The sequence below is a fragment of the Eucyclogobius newberryi genome, unplaced genomic scaffold, assembly GCF_026437365.1.
Source record: "Eucyclogobius newberryi isolate DKJ021-1_F unplaced genomic scaffold, fEucNew1.0.hap1 SCAF_4, whole genome shotgun sequence".
In the NCBI taxonomy this organism is placed as follows: Eukaryota; Metazoa; Chordata; class Actinopteri; order Gobiiformes; family Gobiidae; genus Eucyclogobius; species Eucyclogobius newberryi.
This window is the reverse complement of record NW_027316056.1, coordinates 13,223,977-13,239,276: the sequence shown is the minus strand read 5'-3', so window position 1 is coordinate 13,239,276 and position 15,300 is coordinate 13,223,977. Positions and strand designations below refer to the sequence as shown.

General features: G+C 37.6%; 1 protein-coding gene and 1 long non-coding RNA gene across 2 annotated transcripts in view; both read right to left on the bottom strand.

Annotated features, from left to right (window-relative positions):
* LOC140377800 (uncharacterized) lies at nucleotides 1–5,352 on the bottom strand. Its single transcript, XR_011930128.1, has 3 exons — nucleotides 5,133–5,352; nucleotides 1,864–1,974; nucleotides 1–27 (listed from the first exon to the last, which is right to left on the bottom strand). It is a non-coding gene; the product is annotated as an uncharacterized lncRNA (long non-coding RNA).
* Nucleotides 5,353–8,097: 2,745 nt separating this feature from the next.
* Nucleotides 8,098–15,300, bottom strand: part of LOC140378253 (protein AF-17-like) — a 34,449-nt gene continuing 27,246 nt past the window's right edge. Inside the window, exons 16-20 of the mRNA XM_072464012.1 lie at nucleotides 14,894–14,970; nucleotides 13,613–13,986; nucleotides 12,461–12,557; nucleotides 11,385–11,573; nucleotides 8,098–10,375 (exon numbers count right to left, since the gene is read on the bottom strand). Of these exons, the coding sequence (XP_072320113.1) occupies nucleotides 10,340–10,375; nucleotides 11,385–11,573; nucleotides 12,461–12,557; nucleotides 13,613–13,986; nucleotides 14,894–14,970 (773 nt within the window). The 3' untranslated portion in view covers nucleotides 8,098–10,339. The remainder of the gene's footprint in view (nucleotides 10,376–11,384; nucleotides 11,574–12,460; nucleotides 12,558–13,612; nucleotides 13,987–14,893; nucleotides 14,971–15,300) is intronic.

The window sequence follows — 15,300 nt, the reverse complement described above, 5'->3', positions numbered from 1 at the left end:
GGTTCGGTGAGCTCCATCGCAGAAAGGCTGCAGACAGTGGCAAATACAGGAAAGGGTTTACAGTATATATAGTGTATTTTTATACACTCACTATTTTCACTCACTAGGGCTGCAATTGTATTAATAAACAAGCAGTTTTCCCCCCCTGATTGGTCAACTTGCCAAACTATTCTTTCTATTGTACTTTCTAGACTAAATTGAAGGTTGAAATATGGGAACTGAAGGCTTATAGATAGAGAATATATACAAAGTATATTGTTTAGGCTATTGTTGGGATTAATGATTGATTGATTGATTAGTTAAAGGTGGTATGAACGATTTTTTTCAGCAAATTTTTTATCATATTTCCTCGTGGCGTGGATAAATCATTTGTCCTGCCACGTATCAATCATAAAACGCACCTATCGCTCACCTGCAGCTGCGTGCGGTTCCTCCTCACGTTTCCGCGTGCCTAAGCGCATGGATCTATCATAATATAGTTCTCTCAGTGTACGGGACAAAATGAAGACGGAGAAAGACAGTTCGAGCTGACGCAGAAGTGGACAGAAATCTACGGGAGACGAGAGATGTGATGCGCTCCGTTGCGCTAATAAACAAACGCACGTGTGTGTTGTATCAGTCCACACGGGGGAGTGCGCATGCGCACTTCCGCCTGCGTTCTCAAATCGCCGAAAAATCGTCCATTGTGCCTTTAGTGTTATGTGCTATAAAATGATATTTTGTATGCGTTTTAAAATCTGTAGTCCAGATAACAATCATCAAAAGCGCTTGTTATATTTTTATGGTTGAGTAGTCACAAAGAGTAGATTGATCGTTGCAGCCCTATTTGAAACTGTAAAATAACATGAAAACAAGACACAAATACTCAAATACAAAAACCATACACGCGCTTTACACTGTGTTGTTCATTTACTTCAATCAGTTAGAGCTGGGATGAAACATTCTACTATGAGATGACCACTTAACCACAGTGAAATTGACAGAACGGCAGCCAAACATTTTCAACATAAACTCCAGCATAGTCTGCCTGCCTCCCTTCGAAAATGCAAAGAAAATCAGCTGCAGGACCCATGAAATTACATCCGATTCAGTGTTTCCCATTATTAAAGAAGACTGTGGTGGACCCCCATTGTCTAATTTTATCCCCCACAGTCTAAAACCAATTAAACAATATTACAAATAATACCTTCTTGTTGTATCATCTTAAAAAACACGAAAATAAACTACACTGTTCAAAAAGAAGCATTTTTATATAAAATAATAATGGTTTCCCTTTGCCACCATAGTCTCAGCAGAATCTATGGGAAACACTCATATCCTGGTATTCCAAATATGAAATCCCCCCAAAATCTTACTAAACCGTATGAATATCGCCCACCCCTTCTTGCTGATACACTCACACTTTATAGATGTTTTATCCTGATTGTTTTCTTGTCAGTTGTGTGGATGCATGTTTTCTTGCCAGTGCCTTTTGGCCAGGTCATGTTTGTAATGTATTTTAGTTTAGTTTTTACCTGGTCATATGAATGGTTAAAAAACAAAAAAGCATCTTTGAATGTCCAAGACGTAGCCAAAATGCAATTAAATCATGTAAAATTACAAATCGTTCTGTAATCAAGGATTTCTTTCTAACTTCCATTATTTCGCTCTGTGATCTTACTCACAGTAGCACATGTTTCACAGTCCAGGAACCCGGGACATGTCTGCCAACAAGCAGCCTCACAAAAGCCAAGTGTCATGCCTGGAGGAATGTAAACATCAGAGAATGGACTCTAAATGACTTACATCCTGCGCTTTGCCCCCTTCAGGCCCCTTCAGGCCCCTGAAACCTGAACCCGGTCCATTTGATTACAGAATACAGACCTGTTTCTTGCTATGTCCACATGCGCACCAGGCGTAGCGTTTGCCAGCTTTCAGCTTCACTCTGTAGGGAATGCGAGCGGCAACAACCACGTCCGTCGACTGTGGACGGCACTGCACAAAACAAACCAGACAGCACATTAGCAAAAACATTCAAATGATGATTGAACAATGGGAACAATGGTGAAATATAGCCGCAAGCGGCAATGATCGGCCCTCGCCACGCCGCCGCCACACCGCCGCCACGCCGCAAGAGGAGGGGGCGCTAACGCGCCCCAATTGTCCTTTTATTACGCCTACTGCTGAATCTGTGACGCTGTCACATCTTCTCCCCTTTGTTTTACCATCAAAAAGCTATTTTATTTTGAATTCTTGGCAAAATGTGCGGCTTTGCCGCACAGACACCGTGACTCTTTGAATGAAAATGTGGATAACTTTTGATGGTCCACCCCTGAAGATGAGTCCCACCAAATTTCAGGTTAATATGTCTAACGCCCTGGGAGGAGTTTGTGAAAGTCTAAAGTGTAAACATGTTCTGGCGATTTCCCCATTGGAATAACATGAAAGGTTTCGGTCATCGTTGGGCAACGCCATAACAATTATGACATGGGTCTCATTGACTTTTTTGATGGGGATGCTAAAATTGAGTTGTGTGTCAAATTTCATATAATTTCGCAAAACTAAACATTTAACCTCCATATAAAATCTGTAGGGGGCGCTGTGGCGCCAAATGAATTTATTTCACTTCAAGTAGGTTTAGGGCAAAGAGTTTAACAACTGATTCTAATTTGATGCAATTCGGACTTTATCTGCGCAAACGGCAGAAATTTTAAATATGGGAGATTTCTGAAATTTTAGTTACAGTTTGCGGCTTCGCCGCACAGAGACCGTGAGAGGTATCAATGTAATTTGGATAACTTTTGATGTCCCACTCCTCAGTAGCATTTTCACCAAATTTCAGCTTTTTAGGGCCAACGCCCTGGGAGGAGTTCGTAAAAGTACGACGTTTGGAAAAACTCCGAAGTCATGTTTAGCCATTTTTGAAGCAATATGGCCGACATTTGGTTGGGCGGACGGCGTTGCCGTAATAATATTTTTTACTTCTCTTGTCACCATCTACCTCTGCGCCAAATTTCATGATTCTACGATCAGATTTTTTTTGGGTCATTTCCCATCTCTCAATGCATTTTTGGTACATTTGGTGGCGCTGACGCGCCAATTTTTTTTATTTTAGAAAAGGGAAATAGCCAGAATGTAGAGAGGCACGATTTTTAGAGGTGTGCAAATTTTTGTGACTTTTCGTCAATGTTCACTGGGTGAAAAATAGGGGGGTTGGTCCCGAGAAGAAGAAGAAGAAAGAAAGAAAGAAAGAATAATATTCCGATGCGAAAACAATGTTTCCCATTTTTCAAATATCATAAACTATACATTTTCGGAAAGCGCTCGCGCTTTCCTACCTCATGGTGTGGGTCCCTGGTCACTGACGGGTACTTTCGATAATTTTGAGTGGGCTCCGCCCACTTTGTGTTTTTGGCCCTCTATACAGTAATAATGTTCAATTTTTGCATTACATGCTTATATGCACGGAACATGCAAGAGATGGGGAACGTATTCGTGAGCTACTTAGCGCAAGTGAGTGCTTTATATGGGGATGACGACCGCTTCGCGGTCGTCATCCCAATGTAAAGTGCTCGTTTAGTGCGAACTTTTGCACGGGCTTTGCCCGTTTACAACGGTAATGTTCCATTTTCCTACAACTAATTAGTATGCACGGGGCGTGCATGAGTGGAGAAGTGCGTTAGTGAGTGTTTGGAAGTGGGCGAGCGCTTCGCGCTCGATTTCGTGCGCACTACGTGCGCACTTTCGCAGCCGTGCTTCGCACGGCCTTACGAGATTAATAGGCCTCTCGCCAGCTTGTGGCGCTCGGGCCTAATAAGTTCAAGTTTATCAGTGTTTCCAATGGGTTTATGCGAGACCATGTTGGCACGTAATCCTTCCTAAATCCATTTTGGAGTAAATACAGTATGTCACTTACTGTACTAATAAAAAAGGACTGATTTCTAAATATTCATGAGCTTTTTTTAGACTACTGGGGGCATTGTAGTTTCCTCGGTTCATGGGAAATACAAAGTTTAAAGTTTTATAGGAAAGAAATACGTAATGAGGACAATTTGGTGTTCAATGGCAGTCGATGGACCATTAAGAGACTGAAAAGAAGATTTTATTCAGCGTTTATAATACTGAATCAGACATTCTGTTTGAAGAATGTTAAATCACTCAACTGGACTATATTTTAATAAGGGCAGCACAATATATTGCAGAAGAACTATTTAATGTGTTGTACAGATGACACAAACAAAACAAATCACAATAACACTAACAGAAATTCAATAATTAAAAGGTAGATTGTACAAATTATTTTCCAAAAGCACTATATTTGCTTTGATTTAATCTTGATTTTGCTTTTGATTTGACAAGTAAATTATGGACTTCACATTCTTGTTCAATACAACTGAAATCAATGTGTGAAAAAGTACAGTATAATGGTGCAATATCGATATCGCCGTGATTAACAGCCATATCGCATCAGCATATCGTGATCTTTTCCAATATCGTGTGGCTCTAATTTTATTAGCGACATGGGCATTTTGTCAACATCTAGTGGCCAAAGTGAAGATTACAACACCACACATCCAATCAATTTTATTAACAACTATTAATTAATTATAACAAAGTAAAAAAAAAGGTAGGGGTAGATGGTAGGAGCAAAAAAAAAAGTTAAAGTAATTTATTCGCTCAGGACATTTACAGTAAATACGTATAAGGGCTCTATCACATCATGTCTGTTAATAAGCAATCAAAAATAATCAAAGAAGATGATTTATTTGATTATTTTCCTCTTTTATGCAATTTACATCAGATATTAGGGGCATTTCATCTTTGTGTCCAGATACAGACCATCATAATGCAGATATATCATAATTGCATATGTTTTAATGATGTGGAATTGATTCAAGATCCAGTAGAAGTCATGTTTTTGTCAGTTTGTCATGTATTATTGTCACTTTGTAGACATACAGGTTGACAGTGGACCAAGGGTAAAGGGGAAGGTGTGTCTAGGTGTGTTCCTTTGCTGAACTATGAATGGTAAACTTGAGCATGCTCGTAATCTGTTACACAACGAACATTTGACAACAGCACAGACAATTGATTCAACGTAAAACTAAAATAAAAGGCATAAATCTACCAAAATGACGTAAAAAGAAACTTACCATGGAGGAGGAAGCAGAAGAGAGCTGAGGTCGTCTCGAGCTTTGCAAACATGCTCTCCGCAGCGCCACGATCAAACTTAACGAGTTCATTTGTGTTCACGGATTCAACACGAAACAAAGATGAGAGAGTTGGTGATAAGTGAAAGATTGCGGACAATAGAATCCCTGATACAGACGAGAAGCTGCGTCAAACTTGCGTCAACAAAACGCAGCTTGTCCCAACATGGCCCCTCCGTCTGGTCTATACTGCCTCTGATTGGCTGCTGAGTCACCTGTCAGAAAAGGCGGGGCTTCTTTGTAAATAAAGGGCTTGATCTCATCATCACGTGATAATACCATCTATTATATTATCAATACACGTGCTTTGTATAAGGGCTCTATAACATCATGACTTTACAATACACATGCATTAAACCTAAAGATGTATAAGGGCTCTATCATATCATACATTACAATACACATGCATTAAACCTAAAGATGTATAAGGGCTCTATCACATCATACATTACAATACATGTGCATTAAACCTAAAGATGCATAAGGGCTCTATAACATCATGACTTTACAATACACATGCATTAAACCTAAAGATGTATAAGGGCTCTATCACATCATACATTACAATACATGTGCATTAAACCTAAAGATGTATAAGGGCTCCATCATATCATGACATTACAATACATGTGCATTAAACCTAAAGATGTATAATGGCTCTATCATATCATACATTACAATACACATGCATTAAACCTAAAGATGTATAATGGCTCTATCATATCATACATTACAATACACATGCATTAAACCTAAAGATGTATAATGGCTCTATCATATCATACATTACAATACACATGCATTAAACCTAAAGATGTATAAGGGCTCTATCACATCATACATTACAATACATGTGCATTAAACCTAAAGATGTATAATGGCTCTATCATATCATACATTACAATACACATGCATTAAACCTAAAGATGTATAATGGCTCTATCATATCATACATTACAATACACATGCATTAAACCTAAAGATGTATAATGGCTCTATCATATCATACATTACAATACACATGCATTAAACCTAAAGATGTATAAGGGCTCTATCACATCATACATTACAATACATGTGCATTAAACCTAAAGATGTATAAGGGCTCTATCACATCATACATTACAATACATGTGCATTAAACCTAAAGATGTATAAGGGCTCTATCACATCATACATTACAATACATGTGCATTAAACCTAAAGATGTATAATGGCTCTATCACATCATACATTACAATACACATGCATTAAACCTAAAGATGTATAAGGGCTCTATCACATCATACATTACAATACATGTGCATTAAACCTAAAGATGTATAAGGGCTCTATCACATCATACATTACAATACATGTGCATTAAACCTAAAGATGTATAAGGGCTCTATCACATCATACATTACAATACATGTGCATTAAACTTAAAGATGTATAAGGGCTCTATCACATCATACATTACAATACACGTGCATTAAACCTAAAGACGTATAAGGGCTCTATCACATCATACATTACAATACATGTGCATTAAACCTAAAGATGTATAAGGGCTCTATCACATCATACATTACAATACACATGCATTAAACCTAAAGATGTATAAGGGCTCTATCACATCATACATTACAATACATGTGCATTAAACCTAAAGATGTATAAGGGCTCTATCACATCATACATTACAATACATGTGCATTAAACCTAAAGATGTATAATGGCTCTATCATATCATGACTTTACAATACACGTGCATTAAACCTAAAGATGTATAATGGCTCTATCACATCATACATTACAATACATGTGCATTAAACCTAAAGACGTATAAGGGCTCTATCATATACATTACAATACACGTGCATTAAACCTAAAGACGTATAAGGGCTCTATCATATCATACATTACAATACACGTGCATTAAACCTAAAGATGTATAATGGCTCTATCATATCATACATTACAATACATGTGCATTAAACCTAAAGACGTAGGCCTAATAATAATAAAGTGTATGCACACGTCATAAGGCGCTGGTACAGCTGGCAGCCCGGTGTAAACGCTCTCTCTTCTTTCTCACACTTATTGTGCTTTATCTCCTATATTTTGTAAATATAGTTAGTATATTTTTTCTATTTTACTGTACGATAGGGACACGCGCTGGAATAGTTTTTTAATTCAACTGTTTTTGACTTTTTTCGGCTGGATTTGAGCGTTTTTCGTCGTGTTGTTGTGATGTGAGCTAGCTCCGCCCCCCGCGCCCTCCGGCCGCGCTAAAGTACGGCGTGTCGTCGGTACACGTTTATATACACGTTTATATGAAAGAGGAACTTCTCGAACGATCGGGACACGCACTGGAATCGCTTTAAATTAACTTGTTTTGACTTTATTCGGCTGGATTGAGTGTTTTCGTCGTGTCGTTGCGATGTGTCTTGGCTCCGGCCCCGCCCCCCGGCTCCGGCCCCGCCCCCCGGCCGGCGCCGTACCGCGTTTCCACAAAGGAGGAACTCATGAAACTGCGGAGAACAGTCGTCTTACCCGGAGATCGTCACGTTATCCCGGCGCAATACTGACCTAACCTAATACTGATGTGCAATTCTGTCATATGTGCAATTGCTGTTGGAATTCATGTGCAATCTATGTGCTGTCATGACACATATTCATGTGCAATTACTGTCGGGATCACATGCAATGGTATTTATTTATTTATTTGTCTATGGGAGTTTTTATTTATTTATAGGAGATCTTCTACTGAAAGTGTTTTTCAGACTTCCTATAAGTGATCTGTTCTTCTGTATCTACCTCTGTATCTACCTGCGTTGCACCTCAATGAAATTTCCCCATGTGGGACAATAAAGGAATATCTTATCTTATCTTTAATCCAACAAGAATGACACAGACAGATGCATTTATTAACAAAAGGATGTTTTATTCAAGCCTTTAATTTTTACACACAAAAATATCAAAATACTTTACAGGGATTTTAATCTCAATATTTGTCAAATTAGTTTTGCTCAATTCTCTGAAAACAATACACTGTACATTGACAACGTGCTTGTCCTTTTAAATTCAGTGCTCATTTCTAGACTTTTCAGGGAACAATGCATTCAAAATTATGCATAGTTTTACTTGGTAATTAGCAATACATTTGAGAGATGTCACTGCATTTCATGCAATTCATTTCCCAATATTTAGCTCGCTCTCATCAAACCTCATTCAGAGCCAGGTGCTTATGTCTTAATACATAAAAGATACACAGTACAACATTCATAAAATGGATTTTCTTGGTCGCCCCAAAGCGCAAATAAACCAATGTTTTACAAAACATTAAAGTAAACAATTTTATCCAACAAAATTGAAAATAGGGAGTAAAATGATTTACAATTGGGCCCAAATGCCCCAGTGCAACATAAAGAAACCACTTCAGAGCCTCTTAGCACTCTTCAGCCAAAGTCTAGGACCTGGTTCAGTCTGGACTCAAGTAACACTTGATAAATATCAGATCTCCTGTTTGGAGTCGTGTCAAGAAGGTGGCTCATGTCTTTCATATAATTTACATCTCCTGTCTTTGCTACAGTATTTATGACCAACGAGTGAGCTGCTTAAGTCTACTATCACTACTTAAATCAAGATATTTTGTCACATGTTTGGGAAAGGTTAAATGAAAAGTGATATATATTGATTAGATGTGTTTATGAGTGACCTATTTATGTTAGTAAAACTGTGACAATGAAACGGGTGAACAGATAAGCTTATCAACGACTAAACCCAACAGTGAAAGCCAATATAAATAATATGACTTGTCACTGCACTCCTTTCTCTGTTACAGCTAAAACTATGAATTATACATGTTAATATTACATCTCCTATGTCTGTAAAAGTCCCATTATATCCTGTTTCTCACTTCTCTGAAGCACAAACAGCAAAAGCATCTGAACACAAAGAAGTACATTAAAAAAGACTATAGTTACCACTATATTCACGTTTCTGCAGAAAAGATCATTAACTATCAAAAGTATAAACAGTTATAGGTAGAGTCCTCCGTGTACCCAAAGATAAAAACACTATCAAAGAAAGACAACATTAGGTGTCCTTTGGGCTCACCCTTTTCTCTGTATATATAACATCATTAAGGCATTGTCTATCCAGTATTGCTAAAAGAACAACTATTTGGAGGAAGTTAAAAGTATGAACATGAAATGTTTCAGGACAGAGTGCAAAATACTCATGAAAAATGAGATGCCATTTAGTCCCTAATGAGCACCAAGCATCTTTTTTAAGATACTTTGACAATGGCTAATTTGCTTTGATAGCATCTAACATGCAAAGTGCACTATTTGTTTTAAAAAGAAAATTAAACAATTACTTTTTTATGTAGTCCCCAAATGTTTGGTTTTGTCTGCATAATCTCGATAGCAACTGGAAAGATACAAAGTCTTATAAATTCTGGTCTGTAATAAACAAAACTGATTTGTATTAAAAACTGCCATTTTTAACACATGGTTTGTAAGCTATCTTTACATAAGTAAATTCGTAAACAACTACCGGTAGTACAGTTTCAGTGGGCCTTTCTATCCAGTGAAGGCTATCTCGGTAATGAATCATCACAAACATGAACCGCAGCTGACTACAATGAAATATTTAGTATCGCAAAGGTAGAAAGGTCTGAGGTATTAACTATCTTCAGGTAAAAATGTTACTAACCACAAACTTGAAAGTAAAAGGACTGTCACATCTTGAATCCGAAGTTTAAATGAGATTTTGAAACGGACACAACAGGAAGGCAGAATATTGAGGAAGACGGATAATGTTTGCGAGAAGTGGCAGAAAACGGTATAAATAAGACTGGTTCAAGCTCCATGAACGGTCAGTGCTAAAGAGTCAGACAGACCCAAAGAGTTCACACTACAACCAACGGCCAGGGGGCGCCATTAGTCGAGCTCACAATTTAGTGCAATTAAAAAAGGAGACCACATTCATGCTCTCTGAAAGCTGCCTACACAAAAAAATATAACAAATGAGAAAAACCTCTGATATAAAGAGCTGTAAAACATGAAAACGTCACTAGATAAAGAGTCCATCTGAAGTACATTCATAGAGGCGTTGAAGAGAAAGACGACAATTAAGAACCACATTTCAGGCAAGCTGCGTCAGCCGTTTTTGTCCCCGCCTTTTTCTCCTGGGCCCTGAAAACACAAATCCACCAAATGTTACAACAAGAATTTGATGCATTTTCATAACTCAATAATATGGATTGATCAACTTTCTATTTTTGGGAGCTGTATTTGTAGAAATCTCAGTTCTAAATCTAGTTTTTAACCTTGGTCTGTTGTTGAAATATGACAAATCAATCAATTCCATCAACATTTTTGATCAGATTCAATTTCGTTCAAATTCAAAACAAATATAAATTGCTTTCTAAAAAACGAAAGTTGAATTATTGCCATTTTAAACAAACATTTCAAAGTAAAGTTTCTCCCACCAAAGTCTTAACTCTGCTCTAAACCACATGCTCCTATAATGGGGACAAAATATGAATTCGTTATTTTTTTTCATTAGGGTAGAGATTCGGTTATTTTTAATAGTCAGTGATCAACTGGGACTTTTTAATCGAGAGGTCCAGAGCCAAACCTTTGTGAGTAAAGGATTAAGTGAGACATCACAGGTTCAAATGTCGAGTTCCACAGACACAAACAGCAGAAACAGGGATTTCATTCTAAGCCTTGTGATCAATTTAAGACAAAGCAGGTGAATAATATCAGTTTTTAGGCACAGATTTGAATGGAAAAAATAATTTGTAACTATTTTCTTAAGAAGACGACCAGACTTAACTCATAATTTTGGAACAGTTTGGTGATTTTACTGGAGCAGGTTAAAATCTCCAAACTGTCATCATAATGAAGAGAGCGTGATGACATAACACCCGCTTAGGGCTCTATCTGACCATTTTGTGTTATTCATATATCCTTGTTTCTGAATACTTTGAGCACACTTCATTAACATTTAGTTCTGATACATTTTTGAGATTTGTAAGAGCAAAAACCTATTCACCGTTCAGAACTTATAACCTCAACAGAATTAAAATTGCCTTGAACACAGACAGAACCATATGAGGAGACGATTTTGGAACTACAACTAATCAAAACTTTTATAGCATATTTAAGCAAGTTTTTTGTCTCTCTGTCTGGGACGTACCACTGTTTTGTGAAGTGTGTTGTCCTGCAGTACAAAGAGGCTGCCTCCCTGTCCCGTCTGCAGGGGCGAGGCGGAGGAGGCGATGAGGGGGGAGTTTGGGGTGGAAGAGAGCGCCCCGGACAGAGAGAGGCGCTGCAGCTCCCTCTGTCTCTGCTGCTGGAGCATCTGACACACAACAACCTGCTGCTCCTGCCAGAGAAAAACAGACACGTGTTCATACGTTTGCTTCCTCTAAATACTGAAAAGATTTACAATAACAGTTAAAATAAAAAAACATGCATTTTCTTTACATTTTTCTCTGTGCTGAACAATACTACTTGAGTGTTCCTGCGTCTTTTGCATATTTCTGTGAAGGTTGCAGTTTACTTTTGAGTCAGTTTCTTTAGAATAATGAATCGTAAAGTTCTATCTTGTCTAATCTCATCTAAGCGTCGCCGTTTCCAAAACAAATGTACAATATTATGAAGATGACAGGCCTCTTCTGTGTATCAGCCTCAAAACAGTTTCAGTATGTTTAGAGTTGCTTATGACTGAATGGATTTTATCTACACTCTTCTCTTTTGCTTTAATGTTAAAATTATGATTTGAGCATTTACTTGTTTGAATTGTGATTTTTTTTTGCATTGTAAAAAACAGCTTTTAGTATTAATTTTGCAATACAACTTGTCTTGGTGATTCAGTGCAACATAAAACAATAAAACAATGAACAAGTCTCAACAATAAGCTGTGTCTGCCTAAAGTCTAATTTTAAGTCATTTGGGGCATCTGGTTTCAGCCCAGTTTAATCCTGATGTAGACTTGGTTTGTTCCTGTTCTAGTCCTGGTTTAGTTGAGTTTAATCACAGTTTTCTGTAAGAGTGAACACTATGTAACGTTTGTCTTCAAGGAGATTTTACTTTCAATCTGGCATCTATTTCAGCACCGTTTTTTGTTTTTTTCTTACATATTGCTCCTCTAAAGATGTGTTATTGAGATGAGATGAAACTTAATTGTGCAACTCAGTAACAGCCAAATCCTACACGGTTTGTAAATTGCAAATGTGTGACAGGATGTGGGAGAGGTGGCGGAGTCATTACTGGTGTGAAGTTTTGAGACGTCAGGAACTGTTGGAGCTGTTGTTGCTGCTGCTGCTCCAGGAGAAGCTGCTTCTGCTGCTCAGACAGGAAAGACGACCTGCAGAAAGACAAACAACACCAGATATTATGTGTTATGTGTTCATTTATTATTACATTTAGCATAGGAGGGAAAGGGGACAATTCACGAACAACAAAGATTTATACCTTTTTGTTATAATATTCTATCTTTAAGTTAGAAGGTGCAGCTGTCTTTTTCTGAAAATGTTTTGACATTGTAGAGTTGTCTAAAGTATAAAAAAATCAGATATTGACCAATGCTAAAAGTCTTTTCTTTAGTTTGAAATGTTATGACGTGTCAACAACACTACTGCACTGCTATATTAAGATCGAATTAAATCCATAAAATGAATTAAATTCGTTCATAAAAAAATTTTGTTTAAAATTCTGTAACATGTGTGATCAATTTTTGTAAAATACTGGTAGAGCATTAATTGTGGCTTTAAAAACAAAATATTATTGTTTTAATGATGTAAAAGTAGTATATTTTCTGACCTAATCTACATTGTAGTCGGTGTGTAGCATAATATAAACAGTATGACTGTATTTTATTCTTTGTTTTCATGGATCAATTCTATCTCTTTAATTCTTATCCACATTTAAAGGCTGTCAACATAACACATAACGTCTTTCTTCTTGTATTTATTGATACGGTAGCTCAAAATAAATCAATAAATGAACATTGTATAGTAGCTTAGTAGTATCTTACAGATAAGATAAAGGCTAAATAACTCGACTCTATGAATAAAAAACAATGATAAAGTAAATACAGCAACAAATATAAAGGTGGACACTGTCAATGTCAAGTCAATGTGCAATGAAAATATTTAAGTATGTTGTGAGGGCACAATATTCTTTTATACTTTACATTAAAATATACATTTATTTTGTTTATCCCAGGGGTTTTGTTGGTGATTTATTGTACTGTATTATATTGTGATACTGATATTTTAGTTTCTTATTTTTAAAAAGTCCATTCTAAATTTTTAACTTCTATTTCTTCTGTTGGTTGGTTGCATGTCTGTAACAAAAATAATTTCCCCTTGTGCAATAATGAATGCAAATCTGATCCTGATTTAAACCCCTTTTACTTACGGGCTGACGCTCTTCGGCAGGTGAAAGCTCTGAGCCAGTGCTTGCGGGTTTAGCGGCGGAGGTTGAGGGCGCAGTGCCGGGAGTGAGGGCTGGTGATCGCTGTTCCCCGGAGACTGGATCACACCGTTCAAACTTCCCAGGACCCCGTTCATGCTGAGCTGAGGACTTCCTGTTAAAGACGCGATCAGACCGCCCAACGCAGGAAGACTGGACCCCCCGGTGGGCTGGTTCAGGGCCCCCAAACCGTCACAGAGACCACGGCCGAGACCGTTGAGCAGCGGCTGGCCGAAGGAGGCGGGGCTCTGCTGCGGCGGGGGCGTGCTCTGGAAGGAGAGGGAGGAGCTACTGCGGGACGGACTGCCAGAGTGAAGCTCCTGGAGAACACACAGAGGAGTAACTCAGAGGTGTAGATATGTCAACATTTAGATAATATTGTGAATGTTATTGTGAAGATATGCAACATTTGGATATCGAGTGTGTCGTTTATGCTACAAAATGGTACAAAAAGAGCTGATTATCTATACAAATTTAAAAAATGGGTATAAGGTGACATTTCTGCACTTTTGTCATAAATTTGATAGACATTTTACATTTGTCAGATAATTAAACTTCAACTAATACGTTTAAAAACTGTTTTTAACACATTTCTGTTGGATTGACATAATATTGTCTGACTACTGTTCTCAGGATACACCCACAACAAATATTGAGATCACATTTTTTGTCAGTATCGCTCACCCATAGTGTCCCTCTAAGTCAATTGTTTAATTTATACTATACATTACAAAATAACTGCCTTAAGCTAGCCTTGAATCACACCGATTCTTGCATGACTGAAAACATGCCATTTGTATTGTTTAAATGACCTTAAAGACAAAAACTTTTTTTTGTGCAATTTTAGTCGACTAAGACACTGTTGACCTATTACTCGACTCCTAAACAACTCCATAAGAAAACAGCACTCCAGGTAATCCTGATCCTGTTCCGCTAAATCAAGTATAAATACAATAAGCCAGGACAAAACCAGATTCTAACTCGGACTAATTCCAGGGCGGCTCAAAGCACAAACATGGGATTTTAATTCATTTACACATCAAGATAAAAGGAATATGTGTAAAGCCACGCCTAAATCAACACGTCTTATTGTGCATTTCCGTTTTACAACAGAAGTTGAATAGAAAACCATTGTAATGTTCACATTACATTTAGTGACACAAATAGTGCAGTATATTTTGCAGCCCTACTACAGTGAAATGTGCAGAAATATCTACAGCTTCTCACCTCAGAGGAGGTAATAAACGAGGTGTCATTCAGGAAGCAGCTTTTAGACAGGGGGCTCTTATTCGAGCTGAGAGGGTCTGAGGAACAGAGAGGTGCACACAAGGTAAAAGGTACAATCCAGAACACGTATTTGGTACAGTCACATGCGTTAGGAATTAGAAAAATGGGAATATATTGAAAGCATTAGTGTTTTTATGAGAAATCAGACGGACACAAACAGTTAGTAAGATTTGTATGAGCATAAAACTCCATGCTTTAGAGGAAATGGAGTAGGGCTGCAACAATTGAAATCATGATTATTTCAAACAGTGACTTGTAAACGGTCAAAATGAACCTGCTGTGAAAGTATAGACCTGAAATATTTAATTGGTAATGCTATGTGACACTTTTGTTTAAAAGCCTGTGTA